General features: G+C 40.9%; 1 protein-coding gene across 1 annotated transcript in view; it reads left to right on the top strand.

Moving 5' to 3' along the window:
- The first annotated feature begins 5,003 nt into the window (after positions 1 to 5,003).
- ANKRD50 (ankyrin repeat domain containing 50) overlaps positions 5,004 to 18,812 on the top strand; it is a 43,257-nt gene continuing 29,448 nt past the window's right edge. The window contains exons 1-2 of the mRNA XM_074867269.1: positions 5,004 to 5,153; positions 6,226 to 7,504. Coding sequence (XP_074723370.1) covers positions 7,026 to 7,504 — 479 coding nt within the window. The 5' untranslated portion in view covers positions 5,004 to 5,153; positions 6,226 to 7,025. The remainder of the gene's footprint in view (positions 5,154 to 6,225; positions 7,505 to 18,812) is intronic.

The raw sequence follows: 18,812 nt of genomic DNA, 5'->3' as shown, positions 1-18,812 counted from the left end.
GTGCACAGAGATCCAGTTTCAATAGATGGGATAGATAGTACTCCTACCCAAATTACTGGGTAATGACGAAGGCTTGAGGAAGGAGCTGAAAGGAACTATTATACTTCCTAGCTATATTCTTATGTAAAAGAACACTATTGCCTTCATCTATTGAAAATCACAATGATGAGGGGAAGTGCCTGATAACTAGGAAGAAAAACCAAAAAACCAGGCATTATGTTCCTCTTTAAAAAAGGCAAGGAGGATGATGCAAGGAACTAGATGGTCAGCCTCACCTCAGTTTGAGGAGCTCGTGAAGCATATCCTCCTGAGTCCATTCCCAAGTATGTGACACAGTCATCAGGCAAACTGTGCTTTACCAGCACAACCGACTACGGCTGCAGGTGATCAGCAAATGGTGAATGTGATCTAACCAGACCCTAGCAAGGCTTCTGACATCCCCTGTAGCATTCTCATTTAGGAGCTGAGGAATTATGGCCTGGAGGAATGGATGATCAGGTGGGTTGGAGACTGGCTGCACGGCTTCGTTCAGAGACTAGTGGCGCAACATCCATGTGGCAGCCAGTGACTGGTGGCGGGGCTCCAAGGTCAATACCGGGGACTGACGTTTTCCAGCACATTTATTGCTGGCCTGGACGATGCAATTGTCAGAATGCAATTTGTGGAAGGCATTGTGCTACACAGGAGAAGCAGCTGGCATAGCAAACAGCAAGCTTCAGTCCAGAGGGAGCTTGCTGAATTTCAAAACCAGACCTGCAGCAACCTGGTGAAGTTCAGTAAGGAGAGGTGCAGAGCTCTGTGCGTGGGACAGAGCAACCCCAGGCATCTCCCCAGGCTGAGAAGCAACCTGTGGAGTGGCAGCCCTGCCGAAAGGGACCCACAAACATTGCAGTGGATGCCAGGATGAACACAGGCTGCCCACGTCCAGGACTTCCAGATGACTTTGTGGAGGCATACTACACGATACTGAGAGGCCCAAGATGAAAGTGCATCTCTCCCTAGACAGATTTTGGGACTAAGACCTGAAACATCAGTATCAGAGAAATGCCTTTGCCTAAATATTTCATGTGATAAGACTTCCACTATTTGCTTGGGAAATTATAAAATTTTTATGTTAATGTTCTTATGTTATACTAAGTCTACACTACCTTTACTTACCATCAACTTCACTAATTTTACCTCTCAGAGAATGAAAGTATCTGAATTAATACATAATTATGCATGAAAATCGGTAACTTAAATGTTAGAAAAATGCCTACTACATGTTTAAGTAGATAATCACATCTCAGGCCCACCCTTGCAAAACATTTATTTTTTGGATGTGAATCACTACCTACCAAAAGCTTTACCAAAGACATTACAAGCTTGCAAGGATTTGCAGCTCTGCTCCCTTTGCGTGCAGAGCTGGCTCTAAACCGTCTGGAATGCCTGTGCACCCGGATTGTGGGACCTGCAGCGGGTCCAAGTCATGCATGAAACAGCAAGGAGACAAACTGATGATAGTGCTCCAAACTCCACAGAAAGCAAACAAAAATGCATGCATGCATATGACACCTCAGATTTTGATGACTAAGTATCAGCTTCCTGCTGCCTTTCTCATTGTAATCAATTACATTCTCTTGCCCATCAGGGTTGACTACTTACATACCCAAATATCATATTGAAACTGTTAATTGAAAAACACATAATAGTCTTTTCCAAAACTCTGAAAAAGATGCAGCAAATCATTTAGAAAGCATAACAGATTTTTGTTTAACCCACCCCCTCAGGTTTTTCAGTGTCAGTGCAGACTTTGTAACATGACAACTTTTTGTGCAAGCTTTTCAGTAAAAGTTTACTCTCATTTTCTTAGCCTTAACTAGTATTTAAGTAGTATAAAACTGTACCTAAAACCATGCATGACATAAACGTCTCATTGTATTTTAAAACCAGGTGCTGCAACATGGCTCAGGTTAAGCAGGAAGGTTACTACAGCTTCAGACCACTGAAGTTAAAAGGACAGAGAGGTTTTTTTCAGGTAGGAAATTTTGATCTGTTTCATCATCTTTGTGTCTCTTTTAGGTCTTATCTGTCAGTCTTGTAGCCTGCAAGGTTGCATCCAATTATATCATGGTTGGTTTGCTATCTGTGTCCAACTAAGTTATACAAAACCACAAAATAAGGTTTGGTTCTTATCCTGATACTGTCTCATTAACTACAACATTGCACAATTGTATCAGTAATATCTGACCCTTAGCTATAATAATTCACTAGGATGATGTCATCTAAGCCGTCATGTTATATATAGGAGGTACTATGCAAATAAACTTGATAACAAAATGCCCTCCTTGCTTTTGAAGGTTGACTTCAGGGTCTTAGTTTTTTGTGTACAGATGAAAGATCCCAGCCGAAGCGGCTGTGCCTCTTATTTCATGACAACCTCATTTTTTTTAACCCTTTGACCTTTTTAAGGATTTAAAAAAAAAAAAAAAGATTTATCATCGAAAGTGTCTATATGCTTTTGCTTCCTAATAGTAATTCAGGGGGGTCAATTTAAGGCCACTACCAACCTTTACCTTTAGGTTGTACATACATCCTTGTGGAAAGAAGTGTGCAGGTCATACTTTGGATCTTGCAATATTTTACCTTCTTTTGAACAAAAGACTAAAAATCCTACCAGTGATAAGGGTATAATTATATTGTAGGCCTGCTGCATTTTTTTCCTACTTCTATTCCCCTCCCTCCCCTTCTTCTTCTCCCCCTTGTCATTCCCACAAGTACTTAATACTCCTCAGATCAGCTGTAGAAGTGATATCCTGAAGGGAAGCTTTGCTCTAATGCAGTACCACAACTTAGTTTTGTAGGGGTAGTTATTTCGTGTCCTTTGTCCCATGCTAAAAATCAAATGAATGTCATCTGTTCAGTGGTAGGATTTCTGTATTAGTGTGGAAAGGTTAGTATTTTTACAATTATTATCTAGAACTCCATCACTTAAATATCTCTGATTTTAGCAAACCATGCTATTATTCCTCCTGTTGCGGTATATTCATATCGGATATTGTAAAATCTGACAGTATCTTTTCATGTAAATTGTGTTTCCATTTGTGTCTTGGTCATCAGAAAAGCAGAAGCTGCGCTTTCTTCTGGGTCTCGCTATTGTCCAATTTCATCCTTTTTTTTTTTTTTTCCTGGCTCATCCACTAGTCTGATGTTTGTGCCTAAGATCTGTCTCTTAAAGTGTTGAATCCGCAATTATTTCTTGCAGGTTTTTTACACTTTTTCCCCTCTGTCAACCTCTGTTTTGTCTCTAGCCAACTCAGTTGACCAGACCTGCAATTCCATCACTCCAAATGTTATCTACCTCTATTCCTTTACTGTTAAAAGAAAAAAAAAAAAAAAAAATTTACAGTTCAGAGTTTCTTGGAACTTGTATTAGCATCAGTTTTGGGAGTCTTGAGTTTCCACAACATTTCAAAATGGAAGGGTGGTGCAGCTGGGGAAGAACAAAAAAAAAAGCCTAGAGAAGACTACTTGACTAAGGTGCATGGTTAAAAAAACCCGACCGAGTAAGAAAGCTTAAAAAAAAAAAATAATCCAAAAAACACAGAACAGCTACACAACTTTTTCTTACTACTTATTTCTGTTTCTCCCCCACTCCCAATTGCTTTGCAAATTTGTAATTCACTGCTTCCAAAGGTTCTTCAAACTTGTTCTACTGGTTTTCAGAAGCAGGCAGACTTGTTTTTCTAAGCTCTTCAGTATACCAGCTGAATTTATTTAATTTTTCATTTCGCTCCTACAAAGAATCTTGGGACGCTCCTTGAAGGGCCCTAAATCACTCTGTTGTATCATGTGGATATATTCAGTGTGTACTCCACAATACTTTAATTACCTGGTATATGAAACCATACAGAGCCGTGCTAAAATGAAGGCGCTATTTAGTAATCATAAAGACCTTGATCCAACAGTTAATGGAAAAGTGCCTTATCATAAATAATGCGGTTGGCTCCAAGGGGAGAAAATTTTAATGAAAATCCTTCCCTTGCTTGCTATTGTGTAGCCAAAATAAAGGAAAGCTCTCCCTTTCTTGTCATGGGTGGAGGGGGCTTCGCAGGGACCTCCTAAAGGTGTCCAGGGGCAAGTTCTACCCTAATTCTTTCCCTCTTAAGGTCCACGTTTCCAACGGTTTGTAGGGATCCACAAACTGTGAAGCTTGAGGGTCACCATACTGATGTGGTGTGAAAGCATGGGGGGGCTGTAGCAAAGCCCCAGTGCTCTCAGAAGCCTCGGAAAAATGATTTTTGCTTGTGTGCCATCACCAGAAGCAGGGGGAGGGGGGTGAAACGTTGAAAATTGCTGCACGTAGTTTATGAGGCTGTGCTTCCTCTGTCGTGTCATGAAATTCTGTCCGAAATGGGCCAGTTGTGGGCGAAATGAGAAAAGGCAATGGTGTGGCATAAGGGAAAAAAAAAGCTATTAGGCCTGTGCTTGGTTAGAAGACAATAACGTCTTGCGTTAGAGGGCCCGCGCACACTGTTTCCGCCCCAGAGTTGAGCTCCGAAGTGAGGCGTCCCGGGGCTCATTTAACGGCCGCTTTTTTTTTTTTTTTTCTCCATCCAAAACCTTTATTTTCCAAGTTCTCCTGCTCTCGGGCCGGCCCGGGCCGCGGGCACCGCGCTCGGCACCGCCCGGGGTAGCCGCCGCTGTTGCCGCGCCCGCGGCCGCCCCCTGCAGGGCCGCGCCGGGACGGCCCCGCCGGGCCGGGACAAAGCCCGGGGACGGCGGGAGGGGCGGCCGCGAAGAGGCGGCGGGGCCCGTCTCCCTCCGCCTGGGACTACTTCGCCCCAGCTGTCGGGCGGCCTCTGCCCCCGCCCCGCCGCCGCACGCGCTGGGGAGGAAGGAGGCGGGGCGGGCGCCGGAGGGGGCGGGGCAGGGCGGGGCGGCGGGGCGGGGCCGGGCCGGGCCGGGCGGGCGGAGGGGGGTCAAGGAGGCGCCGAGGAGAGTGACAAACGGGCGGAGGCAGCCGCGGACCGGGGTGGCCGCGGCCCTGGCACGGCGGCGCCCGGGGGCGGGAGCCCGGGGGCCCGGAGGAAGAGGAGGGGCGCGGCGCGCCGCCGCGGGGAGAGACCGGAGCAGCAGCAGCAGCAGCCGCTGCCGCTGGGGCGACGGCGGAGGTGAGCGAGCAGCGGTGGGGAGGCCCCTCTCCCGGCCGCGGGGGAGGCGGCGGCGGCGGGTCGTCCCGGGTGGGGCGGGCTGTACCTGCCGCCTGAGGTGGGCTGACACCGGCGGCGGAGGGGGTTTGTCTGCCGCCGGGCTGGCAGCGGGGTGCCGCGGCGCGGGGGGTGGGTGTGCGGTGCCCGGGATCTTTGTGCGGAGCCGGGTGTGTGTGTGTGTGTGTGTGTGTGTGCGCGCAGGGGGAGGGGAGCGGGGGCCAGGGCGTGTGTGCTCCGCGCCGGGGGTGTGAGGAGCAGATGAAGGGCGAGCGGCGAGGGGGGGCTTCCAGCTGCTCAGTGGAGTCAGTGGGGTTTTTCCGAGGGAGGTGGTCGGGCTGCCAGGGCGCTGCCGAAGTGACTTTTGAGCCGTGTGTGTGCGTGTCTGTGCCTCGGCTGAAAGAAACCCGAGCGTGGGGTTAAAGCCCAGCCCGGGATAAAGGGGTTTTGTTCGGGGCGGGGGTGTCACGGTGGGGACGGAGCCCGGCCGAGGGGAACGGAGCGGTGACAAGGGCAGCGAGGGGGCGGGCGGCGGCGGCGGGGGTGTTAAACCGTGACCCCGGAGTCTGCCGGGCGCCCTGCTGCCGGCGAGCGTGAACAAAGAAGTGTGCAAAGAGCCGTCGGCAGCTCTCTCGTGTGAAATAAACTTAAAAAAACCCCAAACAACCCGTAGCCGGCAGTAGGAAAATTGGGTGAAGAGAGAATTCGGTGATGAAGCCTTGCTAGGGAGAGTGTTTCTAAGATGAAAGGGTATATTCGGTTCTCCTCAGGAGAAAACACAAGACTTACTGCTCCTGTGGTTTTGAGGCCACTGTCATATTTTCTTACTGGATTTTGTGATAGTTTTTTATATGTGGCTAATCGTACCTTGTAACAACAAATTTCTTTAAAGCGGCTTTTTATATTAATTTGAGTTAATAGTATGAGCACAAATAAAGAATAAGAGCCCTTGACTTTACTCTTTGTTGTCTGCATTTGCAGTTGACTGAATTGTGACTTGCATGTAGGGTTAAAAGTGCTCTCTTCTTTATTTCAGAGCTCTAGGGGAAGATGTTGTCTCTTCTGACATCTTGCGATTGAGATACCTGAGAACAGGTTCAGTAAGAATCCAAGTTCCTGAAGAAGACACTTACAAATCCCTTGAAATAAGAAGCTGTAAACATTTTTTTTTCCTCCTCTCTATACTGCATAAGAAACTATAATCTGAAGCACTTCTCAGACACTCGCCCAGATGCATGAAGTCTGCAAAGCTCGCTGTCCAAAGCGACTGTTTCTTAACAAGTGGTACTTATCCACATTTGTGGTATGTATATAGTGCTCTGAAGAAAAATTGCTTTTTCAATAAAATTCCCAGAAGGAACACTTTATTACGGACAGCTCTTTCTGGATGTATATCCAAAGAGATTAATGCCTAGAGTTGAAAGGCATTTAGTATACACTGAGAAGCTGGCTTTCCCTCAGTTTTTCCAGATGTATTGTCTCCCCTGTATACTGGGAACACGCACAACTGCGTAAACTACAGATGCAGCCATGGAGCTGTATGAACTTTTGAGCCATACGAGAAGTATTGTTGAGCGTTGTTATCAGGCGCCGCTTCATGATGTCAGCTGAACTGTGATAGTGTTATGCTAATCGTAATAAAGCATACAAATGGAGTGACACCCTTCCTGAGAAGAGGCTGTTAAGTTTTACAAGAAAGGTTAACTGATTACCGTAACCTCTGTCAAGTTCTGTGCAGAAGACTTTTCTGTGCAAGATGAATGCATATCTCCCTACTCTGAGATGTTGAAGGTGTACTGCTGCTTATGACAAATCCAAGAGAAGAAGCTCTGTAAAATGGCTCAAACCAGCTTGCTGCAGGGAAAGCAGTTTTACTGTAGGGAGTGGGTTTTCCACAAGCTTCAGCACTGCCTCCAGGAGAAAGCTAACTGCAGCAGCAGTGCTGCCAACAAACCATCTCTTGTAGCGAATTCTGGGAATAATACCGGTGTTGTCTCTGGGAAAGGAGCTGCCTGGGGTGTATTGTTGGTAGGAGGGCCCGGCAGTGGGAAGACAGCCCTCTGTACTGAGTTACTGTGGCCAAGCTCACCTGCAAACCTACAAAGAGGCTTACATCGTCAGGCTCTAGCCTTCCACTTCTGCAGGGCCCAAGACTCTGACACGCTGTGTGTTGGAGGGTTTATTAGAGGTTTAGTTACACAAATCTGCCGTGGTGGACTGATCCAGGGATATGAGGACAAACTAAGAGATCCTGCTATTCAAAGTCTCTTGCAACCCGGGGAATGTGAGAGGAACCCTGCTGAAGCATTTAAAAGGTAAAAACAAAATAAAAAACCCTCTATCAGTAATAAAACCCAAATAAAAAAAATGCTGGCTTCCGTTTAGGTCTTCCTGCCAAAGAGTCTACGATGCAGACAGTTTAAAGCATGTTTGTTTCATGCCTTGTTATCTTTGTCAGAGCTTGCAGACCTACCCTGGAAAAATCTAAGGTTGTCCTTATAGCAGACATAAATAAATATTTACTTTTTAAACAAAAGTTATTATTAATAGTGCATTTATTTACATTTGTATATTAATACCCTCAGTTGTAACTAGTGTTTTGGAAAGACTTTAAAGTAATTGACTTCAGAGTGGAAGACTAGTCAGTAGCCTCCATGTGCCATAATGGCAGTTGTCGTTCAGAGATCTGAAACAGACCTTATAGGACCCTCACAAAAGCTTCCAATATCATGCTCTGTCTAAGAGGAAACTGGACTAATGGATCTCTGGGTCTGATCCAGCACATCAGTTTTATGTTTGTCTAAAAATATGTGGTAGGAAAATGTCAATTAACTCCTTATGTTACTTCTCACAACATGGACAGATTATGTCAGATCTTTATTGCTACTTAGAAAATAAGTACTCCAAAGTGTTGAGCAAATCAGAAATTTATCAAGATGGGTCACCCTGCCCCTTGCAAGGTTTGTCAGTTGTTTAAGCTGAATGAAAACATTTATTTTTTTACTTAGTGTTTCTTAACAAACCAAAGTCTCTTCAGTATGTCGCTGGGAATTTTGTTTCGATAAGGATACTAATGTCTATGTAGGAGCGTGTATCCATAGATCACTTAGAACAATGTGCTATCTTGAACACAACCTTCACAAGCATGTGTCTATTGCTCTTTATTCCTTTGGGTCACAGAGAAAGAAAATTCAGAAAGGATAAGGCTTGTCTCTAGCAACAGAGCTTCAATTGATTGTGTTGCCAGTATAAAGCTTGCCTGGAATATTAGTTAAATTGAAGTTCTTTAGTACTGTGTAGTAATGTAACTTTTTGTGGTGCTTAAGGGTTTATTGGATGATGTTTGCAGTATAAAAATTCCTGTGTCTTTTTTTGTCTTTTTTTTTTTTTTTCTTTATCCTGACTACCAAGACTGGGTAAACAAGTGCTGGGATTGAACTGTAGTGCTTGCTCATATTGTCATGGTGGTGTAAAAGAGCCTTCCAGTTCTGGTGGCTGTTACGTCCTTGCCCGCTGAATAAACAGGATGCATGTCTACATTGTTCTCAGAGTAGTGTCTTAAAACAAATAGTCTAAACGAAGACTAATTCTGGATTTTTTTTGTGTGTTGCTAAGTGAAGATGCAACTTCTAGCAGTTATTAAGGTCCTAATTTCAGAAGGATTAAACCCTCTCAACTTCTAATGACTAAAAACTGGATGAAATTAAGTGTCTATAAATGGAATAGCAGACTGGCCATCTACCTTTAGGCAGTCTTTTAAAATCACAGAAGTGGATTAATCTGGTGAGTAAGAGTCCGTTTATGTTTAAAAGGCTATTACAAGGAAATCTTACTCATTTAGCACAGGCATGTTCTCCCTAAGAGCTGAAATCCTTCCTCTTGTTATAAACTTGATTGCTTCACTCCAAAGAACAGGAGTTAGGTAAATGTCTTTAGACAAGAGTGCAATATAGAAATATAAAAGATAGTTGTGAGTCAGACTTGGCTTTTTAGATAAGACCTCTTTTTATGAACTCAGCGTTTAATGATGAGCTGTTTGAGAATTCAGGTCAATATAGGGGGCTCTTGGTTTTGTGTTGGAAAAATAAAATATGACCCAGCATCTGGTACTAGTCTTTCCCTTCTCAAGTTTTGCAGCAGTGATTGTGAACTCTTAGTATTACGGTAAAAATACTTATGTAGTACAACAACGTCAGTCAAGGAGTTCTTTTGATTTTGGTTTTTTTTTTTGCCATTCACGTATTCCCTTGCAGCCCACCTACTCTGATCTCCGTCTCTCAAAAGCAGCTGTGGTGGATAGTCTTCATTCTCATGTTTCAGATTTAAGGGAGATGAGGTGTTAGAGACAAGGTGCTGTACTGGGAATATAAGTTTTCAGCACTGTGGCAGGGGACCAGGAGATGACTGTTGACAGCAGTACCGTGAGCTTGTTCTGCTGCCTGTATGACACAATCACTGCCCACAAATGAGAGGAACTTGGCAACCCCCTTCCCACCATCAAATACCTCAATCATATTAACAAAAGTTTGATTAACAAATATAAAGCATGCAAGAAATGTTTAACAAAAATATAAGTTAGTATTTTTTCATGGTTTCTAAGACTTATTACTGAACACTTCAGTATTCTGGCCTGGGGTGTTTATATACGCTTTCTCTTAAGTGAAATTTGTTGTAATGTGAAATGAGTTCTAGGAAGACTTAACAGTCAGCTGATTGCTTTTTGTGTTGAGTAAAGGCAGCAAACTAGCATAAAGCTCTCGTCTCAGTGCTCCATTGATTTTTACCTTATTTTAATCTATTCAGTAGAAGAGGGGAAAGGTCTTTCTTTAAAGACACTGTCAAATTTTTGCTCTGCTTTGCACGGCTGCTCCAGACCCAGCTATGTATTCATGGCCTAAAATGGAAAGACTTCTCTTCATAAGTGCTAAACAAGATTACACCATTCTATTTTTGTGCTGATTGTCCTAGAAATAGTAAGAAAGAAAAACTTTTTAATGCTTTGTAATGTACCAGTTTATAAACAATATAAAATTCATTAGTGAATCTTTTTCTGAAGAACATTTTTTAAATAGGTTTTCAGCAACCCTGATGGTCATAGAGATATGTGTACAAGTGATGACCTGGAGAGTTAAGACTTTTCTCCTCCTGTTTGAATGTCTTCTCTTAAAAATTTCTCATGTATTTATAATCTTAACATGGCCCTAAAAGTTCTTTCAGGGGCAGATCCTGCAGATTTGAAGAGCTGGAAGGGCTGAACTATACAAATGTATTTAGCAAACATTTGTTGCTGCACTGGCAGCTGAGAGAAAGAACTGCTGCTTAGAGCACTGCTGCCGAGGCACTCTTCTCATGCATGCAGTACTGGAGTAGAAAGCAGCCTTAAGGGAGAATGCTGAAGCCTCACATTCAAATTTTAGGTGAAAGTGAAGCAGAAAGTATAAAGACTCCAAAAGTAGGAAGAAATTATGTGTTAAACTGAAAGAATTGGAAAGGTCTGTTAGGCTGTTCTTCCCTATTTAAATAGAAAAGTCGGAATCAGAATAACCCAAATTTTGCAATACAGTCTTTAAGGTTGTGAATGGGGGTTGATTTTTGGTTTTGCTGCAGCAAGTTTATACTTCCAGTGATTGTTTGGAATGCAGGCAGCTATCAGTTATCCAAGGCCACGAAGACACAGAGGAACTCTAATGTAAACCATGAATAATACTGAAGTTTGTGCAAACTAGGCTATAAAAATACTTTTAATCTTATGATCCTGGTTTACCTTTTTCAGACAAAGGAGATGACATTAAACACCTTCACACAGTAGAGGAAGCTACCTAATTCCCACGTTTTGTGCTACAGTTAGGATTAGTGCGTGGAAGGCCGAGCTTGGTTAATTCACAGCCCAGAAAATGGACGTTACTAGAAGTGTAGGCCTAGTTTACTCTGCAGAGTTGATTTCTTTTGCAGCCATTGCTCTGAAAGACATCCGTGACCAGAGCTCCTGAGTCAGTTTCAGAGAATTTAGAGATAGAACATGTGTGTTAAATAATGTGGTGTTTTTAAGCTTGCACTAAACTCACCTTTAGTGTGCATTGGTCTAGTACAAACTTAAAGCAAAATTTGAAATTAATAAATTGCTGAAGTTAATAAATCAAACAAAAATGCTGAATTTCCACATCTCCCAGCAGGCTGGTGCAGATGGTGCTGCTTTGCTGTTACTCACAGATGAAGTTTCTTCCTGTCTTCTGCATGTATTTTCAAGAAACTTTAAATCTTGTGAGACTTTTCACATACTTATTTCTCACATGTTGAATTTGATTCAATGATGTTTTTTACTTATGAAGTGTCCTAAAACATTATTACTGAAGTATTTCTAATACAATTACTGTACAATGCTCTGATGAAAGAGATTTTTATTGGGGGAGAAAATGAAGCTATGAATTCAGATTTCCACTTATTTCCAGTGCTGAAATTGTGGTCCATGCAAGTAGCTGTCCCTGATCAGTAGGGACCCAAGAAAAGAAAAATTTTTTTAAACCCCCCCCCACAACTGCTGAACGAATTTGTGACAGTGTAAGAACTTTATAGAAGTTTTCTCATGCTGATGTTACATCTTTTTTAACAAAAGCAAATATAGTGAAAACTCTGCCCCAGAACTTAAGTATCCTTTTTTCAGAAAGGGCACCAGATTTATTTCTTTTCTGTGCACACTGGTGCTAAATTCAGCATCATGGTTCCTTTTGCAGGTTCCCAGACAATCACAGCTTTTCTTCTATTTTGAACTCCTGATCTCTGCTACTCATATTTGAAAAGCGAAATCCCAGAGAATTAACTAAGCTGGACAGGTGACAAGAGGCATCCACACCAAAACGTTAAAATAAAGGCAATAAAGAATTGTTGGATGTTGCAGTTTCTCCACACCCTAGTGCGGTGTGAAGCTGTACTAAGTATCTATGGTATAGTTCCTATGTGTCTGTGTTCACAACAGATTTGCATTGCAATGGAATGTGACCAATAATATTAAGTGATAAAAAAAATAAAGCCATTTTATAGCTCTCTAAATATGCAAATATCTGTAGACTTGATTGTAAAAAGTGTGAGGGGTCATGTGAGGTTTTATGCTGACTGCAAGTTTGAAGCAGGGGTTTATGTTGATTAAAATTGAAAGCTTTCTTGTATGAGTCATTCGTTTGGACAGCGTTAAAGTACAACAAATCTTCTGCCAATAGCTGTTATCTGTGTAAAGTTACGTGTTTGGAGAACTCCAAAGGATCAAGCTTCTGGTGTTTCATGTTTGGAAGCATGATGGAAATTTCATAAATAGCAGAATTCAGAGTGAAAAGACTGGGATTGTCATCCCATGCTAACAAGCATTTCCTTCCCCCCCAGCCCTTCACCTGTATTGGCTTTCCATGATACTAATTTATTTTTTCTTTTTTCTTCCCTGTTTCCTTCAAAAGTGATGTATCATCAGAAAGTTGCAAATTGCAGGTGGCTGAGAGAGCTTTTAGCCTTACCTAAATGGTAAGGGGAAACAAGTTTTATTTCAAGTTCTGGATTGTTTGTCTGACAATGTAGAAAAACACAGGTTTGTTCAGCAAGTGTTCTCTGACTGTTGTCTGGGGACTTTAAATCTGCAGTACTGAAATGCCATTTTTCTTGCCATTTATTTAGTATAGAAGAAGGAACAAGTTTGGAAATTCAGTAGTATATGATATCAGATGAAGTGTGAGGAATCAGTTCTTTTTAAAACATGTATGATCTCTGAAGCCAGTAATATAATTAAAATTGGCTTTATTGAACAATTAATTAGCAAGCTTTTCGCTGTTTTGGAGTAGCTTATTCTTAACTGCAAAAACTTAAGTGGTTTTTGGAGTAAATCTGATAAAGTGAATGCTAGCTCCACTTCTTTCCTTTTTTTTTTTTTGGTCCCTCTTTTAACTCTACTTTTTCATTGTCTTTAGCTAACAAAGTTTCAAATCCACTTTAATGGCTGAGGCCAGAGATTAATTAGAGGCCAGAGATTAATTAGAGTATCGTGACTTTCATGGGGTTAGTCTTTAATACTTTACCCTACAAACTTTCGAGTTTTCCTTACTAGTGAATTAACCACAGTACATGCTTCTGCTGCTGTTCACAGCACCCAGAGTTCCATGACTGCTGTGAAAATAAGCAGTATTGATTTTGCTGTGGTGGGCATGAGGTGGTAGCATGCAATATTTGGGCTGCTTTTCTCTTGCTTTTATATTTATTTTTTTAAAATGAAATGCATTTAGAAAAAGCCTGTTTTTACCATGAGTTTAGGAGGGATTGAAATAAAAGATGCACTGAGAGGCAGCACATTGGAGGCAGTTACAGATGCCTGAACTTGGGCTACTGGAAACTTAAAATCTGCTGGGATTTCTATCAATTTATTCTATAAAATTAGTAATTCAGTATTAATCTTTTTATAGAAAAGAAATGCCTTGACTTTTCTCACCCAGGTCTCAAAGACTGACTGGAAGTAATCTACATCTTTTTCTCTAATCTCTTTTCTTCTGGAAAGGGTTGCTACACAGCCTTTCCCTCTGCTTTTGAAGCTCCAGTACAGTCTTGGTAGCTGTAGCTTTGCAATGGTTACAAGGAGGGTGTGAACATAGATCTTGTCAGACTCTCTAATTTCACAGAGCTATAAATGGTAGAAACAAAGCCAGGACTAACTGTATCCCGTTTCATGTGAAGAAAGATCTGAATGCATAATGAATTAATTTACAAGACCCTTTAAAGAAGAAAGTTGTTAAACTTCCAGTGTGTTTATTCATTTACCACATGTAAAGTTCAAATGTGCAAGTGACTGATTTCAACCTCGAGAGAGAAGGTTGGAAGGGGACCCCAGAAAATCAAGTCCACCATCTCCTTCCCCAGGCAGAAGAAATGAAGTCTGTTTCTGAGAGATGCTTGCTTCATCTGCTCTTATGCTTCACAATTCTTACTGGAAAAAAATTTCCATATGTCTAACCTGAGTTCTTTTCTTGCTATAATCTAAACTTGTTACTACTTATGGTGTTCTCCAGAGGCACTGAGAATAGGTTCTTTCTTCCCTTTTTGGGACAGCCTTTTACGTATTTGAGTACTGCTTTATTCTCATTCATCTCATCTTTACATTAAAGAATTCCAACTTGTTAGTCTTTCCTCAAAGGTCACACCTAAGAATGTGATATTAAAAAATTCCCTAAATAAATAAAGTTTTCTGTATCTAAAGGGAATTTTTCTTAGCAGCATTTTAGATGTGTAAATATGCAACATTCTTACTCTCTACTCTCCCAGAATTTTGTCCATTCCTACATCTTTCACTTATGCTTGACTAGAGTCCTGAAGCTAGTTGGATCCTAGCCCAGAGGAGCTTGATCTGGTACAAGATTGAATTCTGCTTTTTAGTAGGAGCCATAACAATTTTCAGTTAAAAGCAAGCTCATTTCAGTTAAAAGCAAGTTGTTTTGTGTTAGGTGCCTTTTTGTAGACTTCCTGCGGTGCATCGATGGGTTGTTCAAGATCTCAGCATCTACAGCGTGCCAAAGGAGAAGTGCAAGCAGTGCTCTAGCAAGGGAGGTTTTCACTGATCTCTCCCATGTAGTCTTCTGCCTGTTTCTAGTCTCAGTTTGAGACTCCACAGAAGTTAGGTGTTGAATGACAAGCTCTCAATTCTGTGTGATACAAGGCTAGATTCATGAAAGGATTTAATTCTATCTGCTTTTTGAAAAACTTAAGACTGTCAAACATAGTCATGCCAAAACATAAGGAGCATGTGCCTCTCTTTATCACTGACAGTACAATGTACTCAATCATAATGGTATAATTACAAGTTGATTTTACTATCTCATTTCTGGTGAAGAAAACATGTCAAAAATACATAGCTTCACCATCAAGTGGCTGAGGTACTTTTTAGTTTAAAAAAAAGTTTAGTCCTGTGGATTTCATCATGAAGACTGTACAGTTTTACAGCCTTTAGCTCCCTAGTAGATTGATCTTCATACTATGGAGGCTTACACTTTGTGTAGTGAGAGACGTAAAATAATAAAAATAGCAGAAACAGCAGAAAGCGTTTTATGACTCTTCATAGGAAGCAGCTACATGTAAGCTGATATCTTCAAGATCAAATGATGTTTTGAGATCTAATGAAGAAAAATAGTGAACAAAACTGTTTGAAAAAAGTAAGGAACAATACAAAAAAATGTATCATATTGAACCTTAATACTGTCTCCCATGTGGTGGTGTACTGTGAAGATGTGAACAACTACAGTGTATTAATGCTAAATGTGTGGTAAAATGCTACTTGTCTTCAGCGTAGCCTACTAGTTACAACAGTTCAAGTAATTATGAATACAGTTTCTGTGATGACTTTCACTTTTGTGTGGTATGAGTCTGTTAATTTATAAGTATTTACATATTTGTCATGTATATTATAGACACTTATAATAAATACAACCTTTGTCTACATTTTAATTATTCAGTAACATGTTTTATTTTATACTAAAAAATGACAGAAGCGGGACACCAACTGAAAATCAGACCAATTCATGGGTGAGACGAGAAACTATTTTTCTAAGAGCATGCACAATAGGTTAAAAAAAATCTACCAACTCTGCTTGTATTTTCAGCTCAGTGAAAGTAAAGTTGCAGAAGGTAGATCAGTATTTCATAAACTTGCTCTTGTGAGAGCATCTTGACTCTGATGGAGCTTTTAATTCCTAGTATGTACATGTAATGCGTAACTGATGCTTTAGACACTGGATTTCATAGAGAACACTGTGTTCTGGTGCTCTCTAGACGATTAGAAAGTTGAGCATTGCCTGAAGCTTAAGTACTTTGTGGCATGTTTCTCTTTAGGCTTTTCCCTTAAATCTGTGGAGTTAACAGGTCACATAGCAACAGTTAGTGTTTCTGCAAGAGCAAGTTGTATGTTCATCTTTCATTGTATGGAACCACTGCATACAGGCTGAACATAATACCATCTAAGGTTTTAACCTTTTCAGTTTAAATTACCATAAGAAAGTTTCCCTAAGGCATTTTAATAATGACAACTTACATAGACCTTTTTGTCTTCTATAGGCATTAACATTTTGCCTTTAATCTAGGTGGCTCAGACTTAAATCTTACAGGTTTTCCTATAAGCTGTTTAGTTAGATGGACCTTCATAGCAATTCTCACTTGTTAATTATTTCCCTTCCCTCCAGTTTTCTATGCACATGTTCATAGCTTGTGCAAGGGTTTAAGTTTCTTTTCTTCCTTTTTAATGAAAAAAATGAAAAGGATTTACCAGATTGTGAAGTAGAAAGGACTTAGTGTGTCTAATATACCAGGAAAAGATAGTATTGAAATATCGCCTACTGAAAGTGTTAGTGAAGCAATACATTGAGGAGGTTTCAGTTTCTTCCACGTATTGATGTGTAGGATACACTGGCAATGGTGAGAAATCTTCTATCTTTGTCTAGAAGCAGGAATGTTTTGAATAGTTAATGCAGAAACATTTCATGATTGTAGAAGTACTGCTCAAAAAGAAAAAAGTGTGATGAAAAAAATTAAGAAAATATGTTGAAATAAGGCTTGAGTTGTATAGGTGTTCAAAGGTATTGCAGAGGAGGTGCTGCAAAGAATGTAGGTGTGTATGTTCCTGGTGCACCTGATGACATCAAAATGTTAGGGGATAGCATGAAAGAAGAACTGAAAATGAGATCAAGAAAAGAAGGCAAATGGGGAAATTTACATAGCTGATAAAGTAAAAGGGGCAAAACAATTGCAACCAAAGCCTTCTCTGTGTTGCATGTTTGCAGATACCTTCACACACAGCAAGGACCAAAAAGTCTTTGTTGTTGGTAGAGGATAATCAAAATTCTTGGCTCAGTTTTGGATGCTGTTGTTTAAATTGATGGGAGTGGGAGGAAGGTTGGGAATAAAGGACCATACATGAGTGGACTTTTGGTCCTTGGCTCATCAGTGACGTCTTTTCCTCAGTTTTTTTCCTTTGTCACATACTAATAAGAATTGGTAATGCTGGTGCGTGTGTGAAGAAGGGGAGGTGAGCATCTGGCTGCACAGATGCAAGCTTGTGTGCTACGGATCTGTGATATCTTAGCAGCCAAAAGAGATTAAGAGGAAGGGTCATGGCAGCATCTTATTTAAGGTTCTTTGAAAAATCATGGAATTGTCCTGGAAGAAACAGAAAACTGTTCAGGTTGGTTAAAGAAAATAGCAGCCATACAAAGATGACAGTAACAGGCAGATATAAATGAATCTTGTGAGGAAGAACTGTTAAGAATGCAATTACAGCATGATTTCCATCTTAAAGCAGTTAATCAACAAATCTTGGTTTAACTACATTAGCTCTCCTGCACTGATGGTGAGCATGATACAATCACTAAGCTGTCTAGCCTTTTTCTACACTTCATGAAGCAGAGTTCAACAGGACATTGGGAAAAAGCTCAGTTTGTAGGTAAAGTGCAGCTGATCTGCAATATGAAATTGTGTCCTATATGATTTTAAATTGCCTTAAATTAGCAAAGGAGTGTCAACTCTGCCTTCTCTAACAGATGGAAACTTAAGTAGTCAACCACACAAAGAGCTGAAGAAGAATGTTAGGAACTCTTCTGTCATGTTGCCTCACTGTTACACTGGTGTACGTGATGGCAATGGTACTAACACACGTTAGTTTTGACTAGTATAGAAACACTTTGATAAACTTTCCAAACTTTTACTGCATTCCATTGACTATTGTATGCATCAGTTTGGTTTCAGTTGCTTTATTTTGTATTGAAGAATGTTGCCGCTTCCTTTGCTGCAGCTTCGTTCCACTTACTTTCTCGTTAAAAAAATAAAGAAAAAAGATTTTTTTTTTCTCCCCAGAAGATTTGTGGCAGGGACCGCACATTCACATTAAGTTCGATTTTATGACTTTGGGTATACATTTTTTCCTTAGTACCTCTTTCCAAATTATGATAAAGTTGCCATCCACAGTAAACATCTTGTGTATAAATTGTTCTGGGGAGAAAAAAGGGAAGGATGTAGTTCCTGTCACTTGTTCTATTGTAGTTAAGGCTAAAAATAGATCTTACTAAATATAAAGCTATAGAATCAATTCCAAAGCTAAATGCATCACTGCAGTAAGATAATAGAATCAGGTTCACATGGTGCTAACCTAACAATGTTTTTTAAAGTAAATTACAGAGAAGATACAGAAAGGATCAATAGGAGTTTTACAGTCAAACTAAGAGAAACAGTATCTGCTTGGGGCCGGGGGAGGGAAAAAAACCCAACCAAACCACAAGGTAACTAATATGGGCCCAGAGTGATGCATGAGGAACATATGCTGTGGATTCTTCTTTGGAGACTATGGGAGAATGATTTTGAATGGGACACACGAAAGCTGTTCCATCTGTTGCCTCTTCAACTAAGACAGTGCAATTAAAGATTAGGATAGACCCTTTTACTTGAGAAAATAAGATGGAAAAAGATATGTGGTAACGCAAACACAGGAGGAACACTGTCTTAAGTGCTTGACTAGTAAGGTAAAAATCTTAACAGCTTTTCATCTGGTATTTGTGCAGAGGATTTTCTGAAAATGAGGCTGGACAGTGTAATCCTGCAATCAGTTCAACAGTTGAA

Source organism: Strix uralensis, chromosome 4, assembly GCF_047716275.1.
Source record: "Strix uralensis isolate ZFMK-TIS-50842 chromosome 4, bStrUra1, whole genome shotgun sequence".
In the NCBI taxonomy this organism is placed as follows: Eukaryota; Metazoa; Chordata; class Aves; order Strigiformes; family Strigidae; genus Strix; species Strix uralensis.
This window is presented reverse-complemented; position numbering and strand designations above follow the sequence as displayed.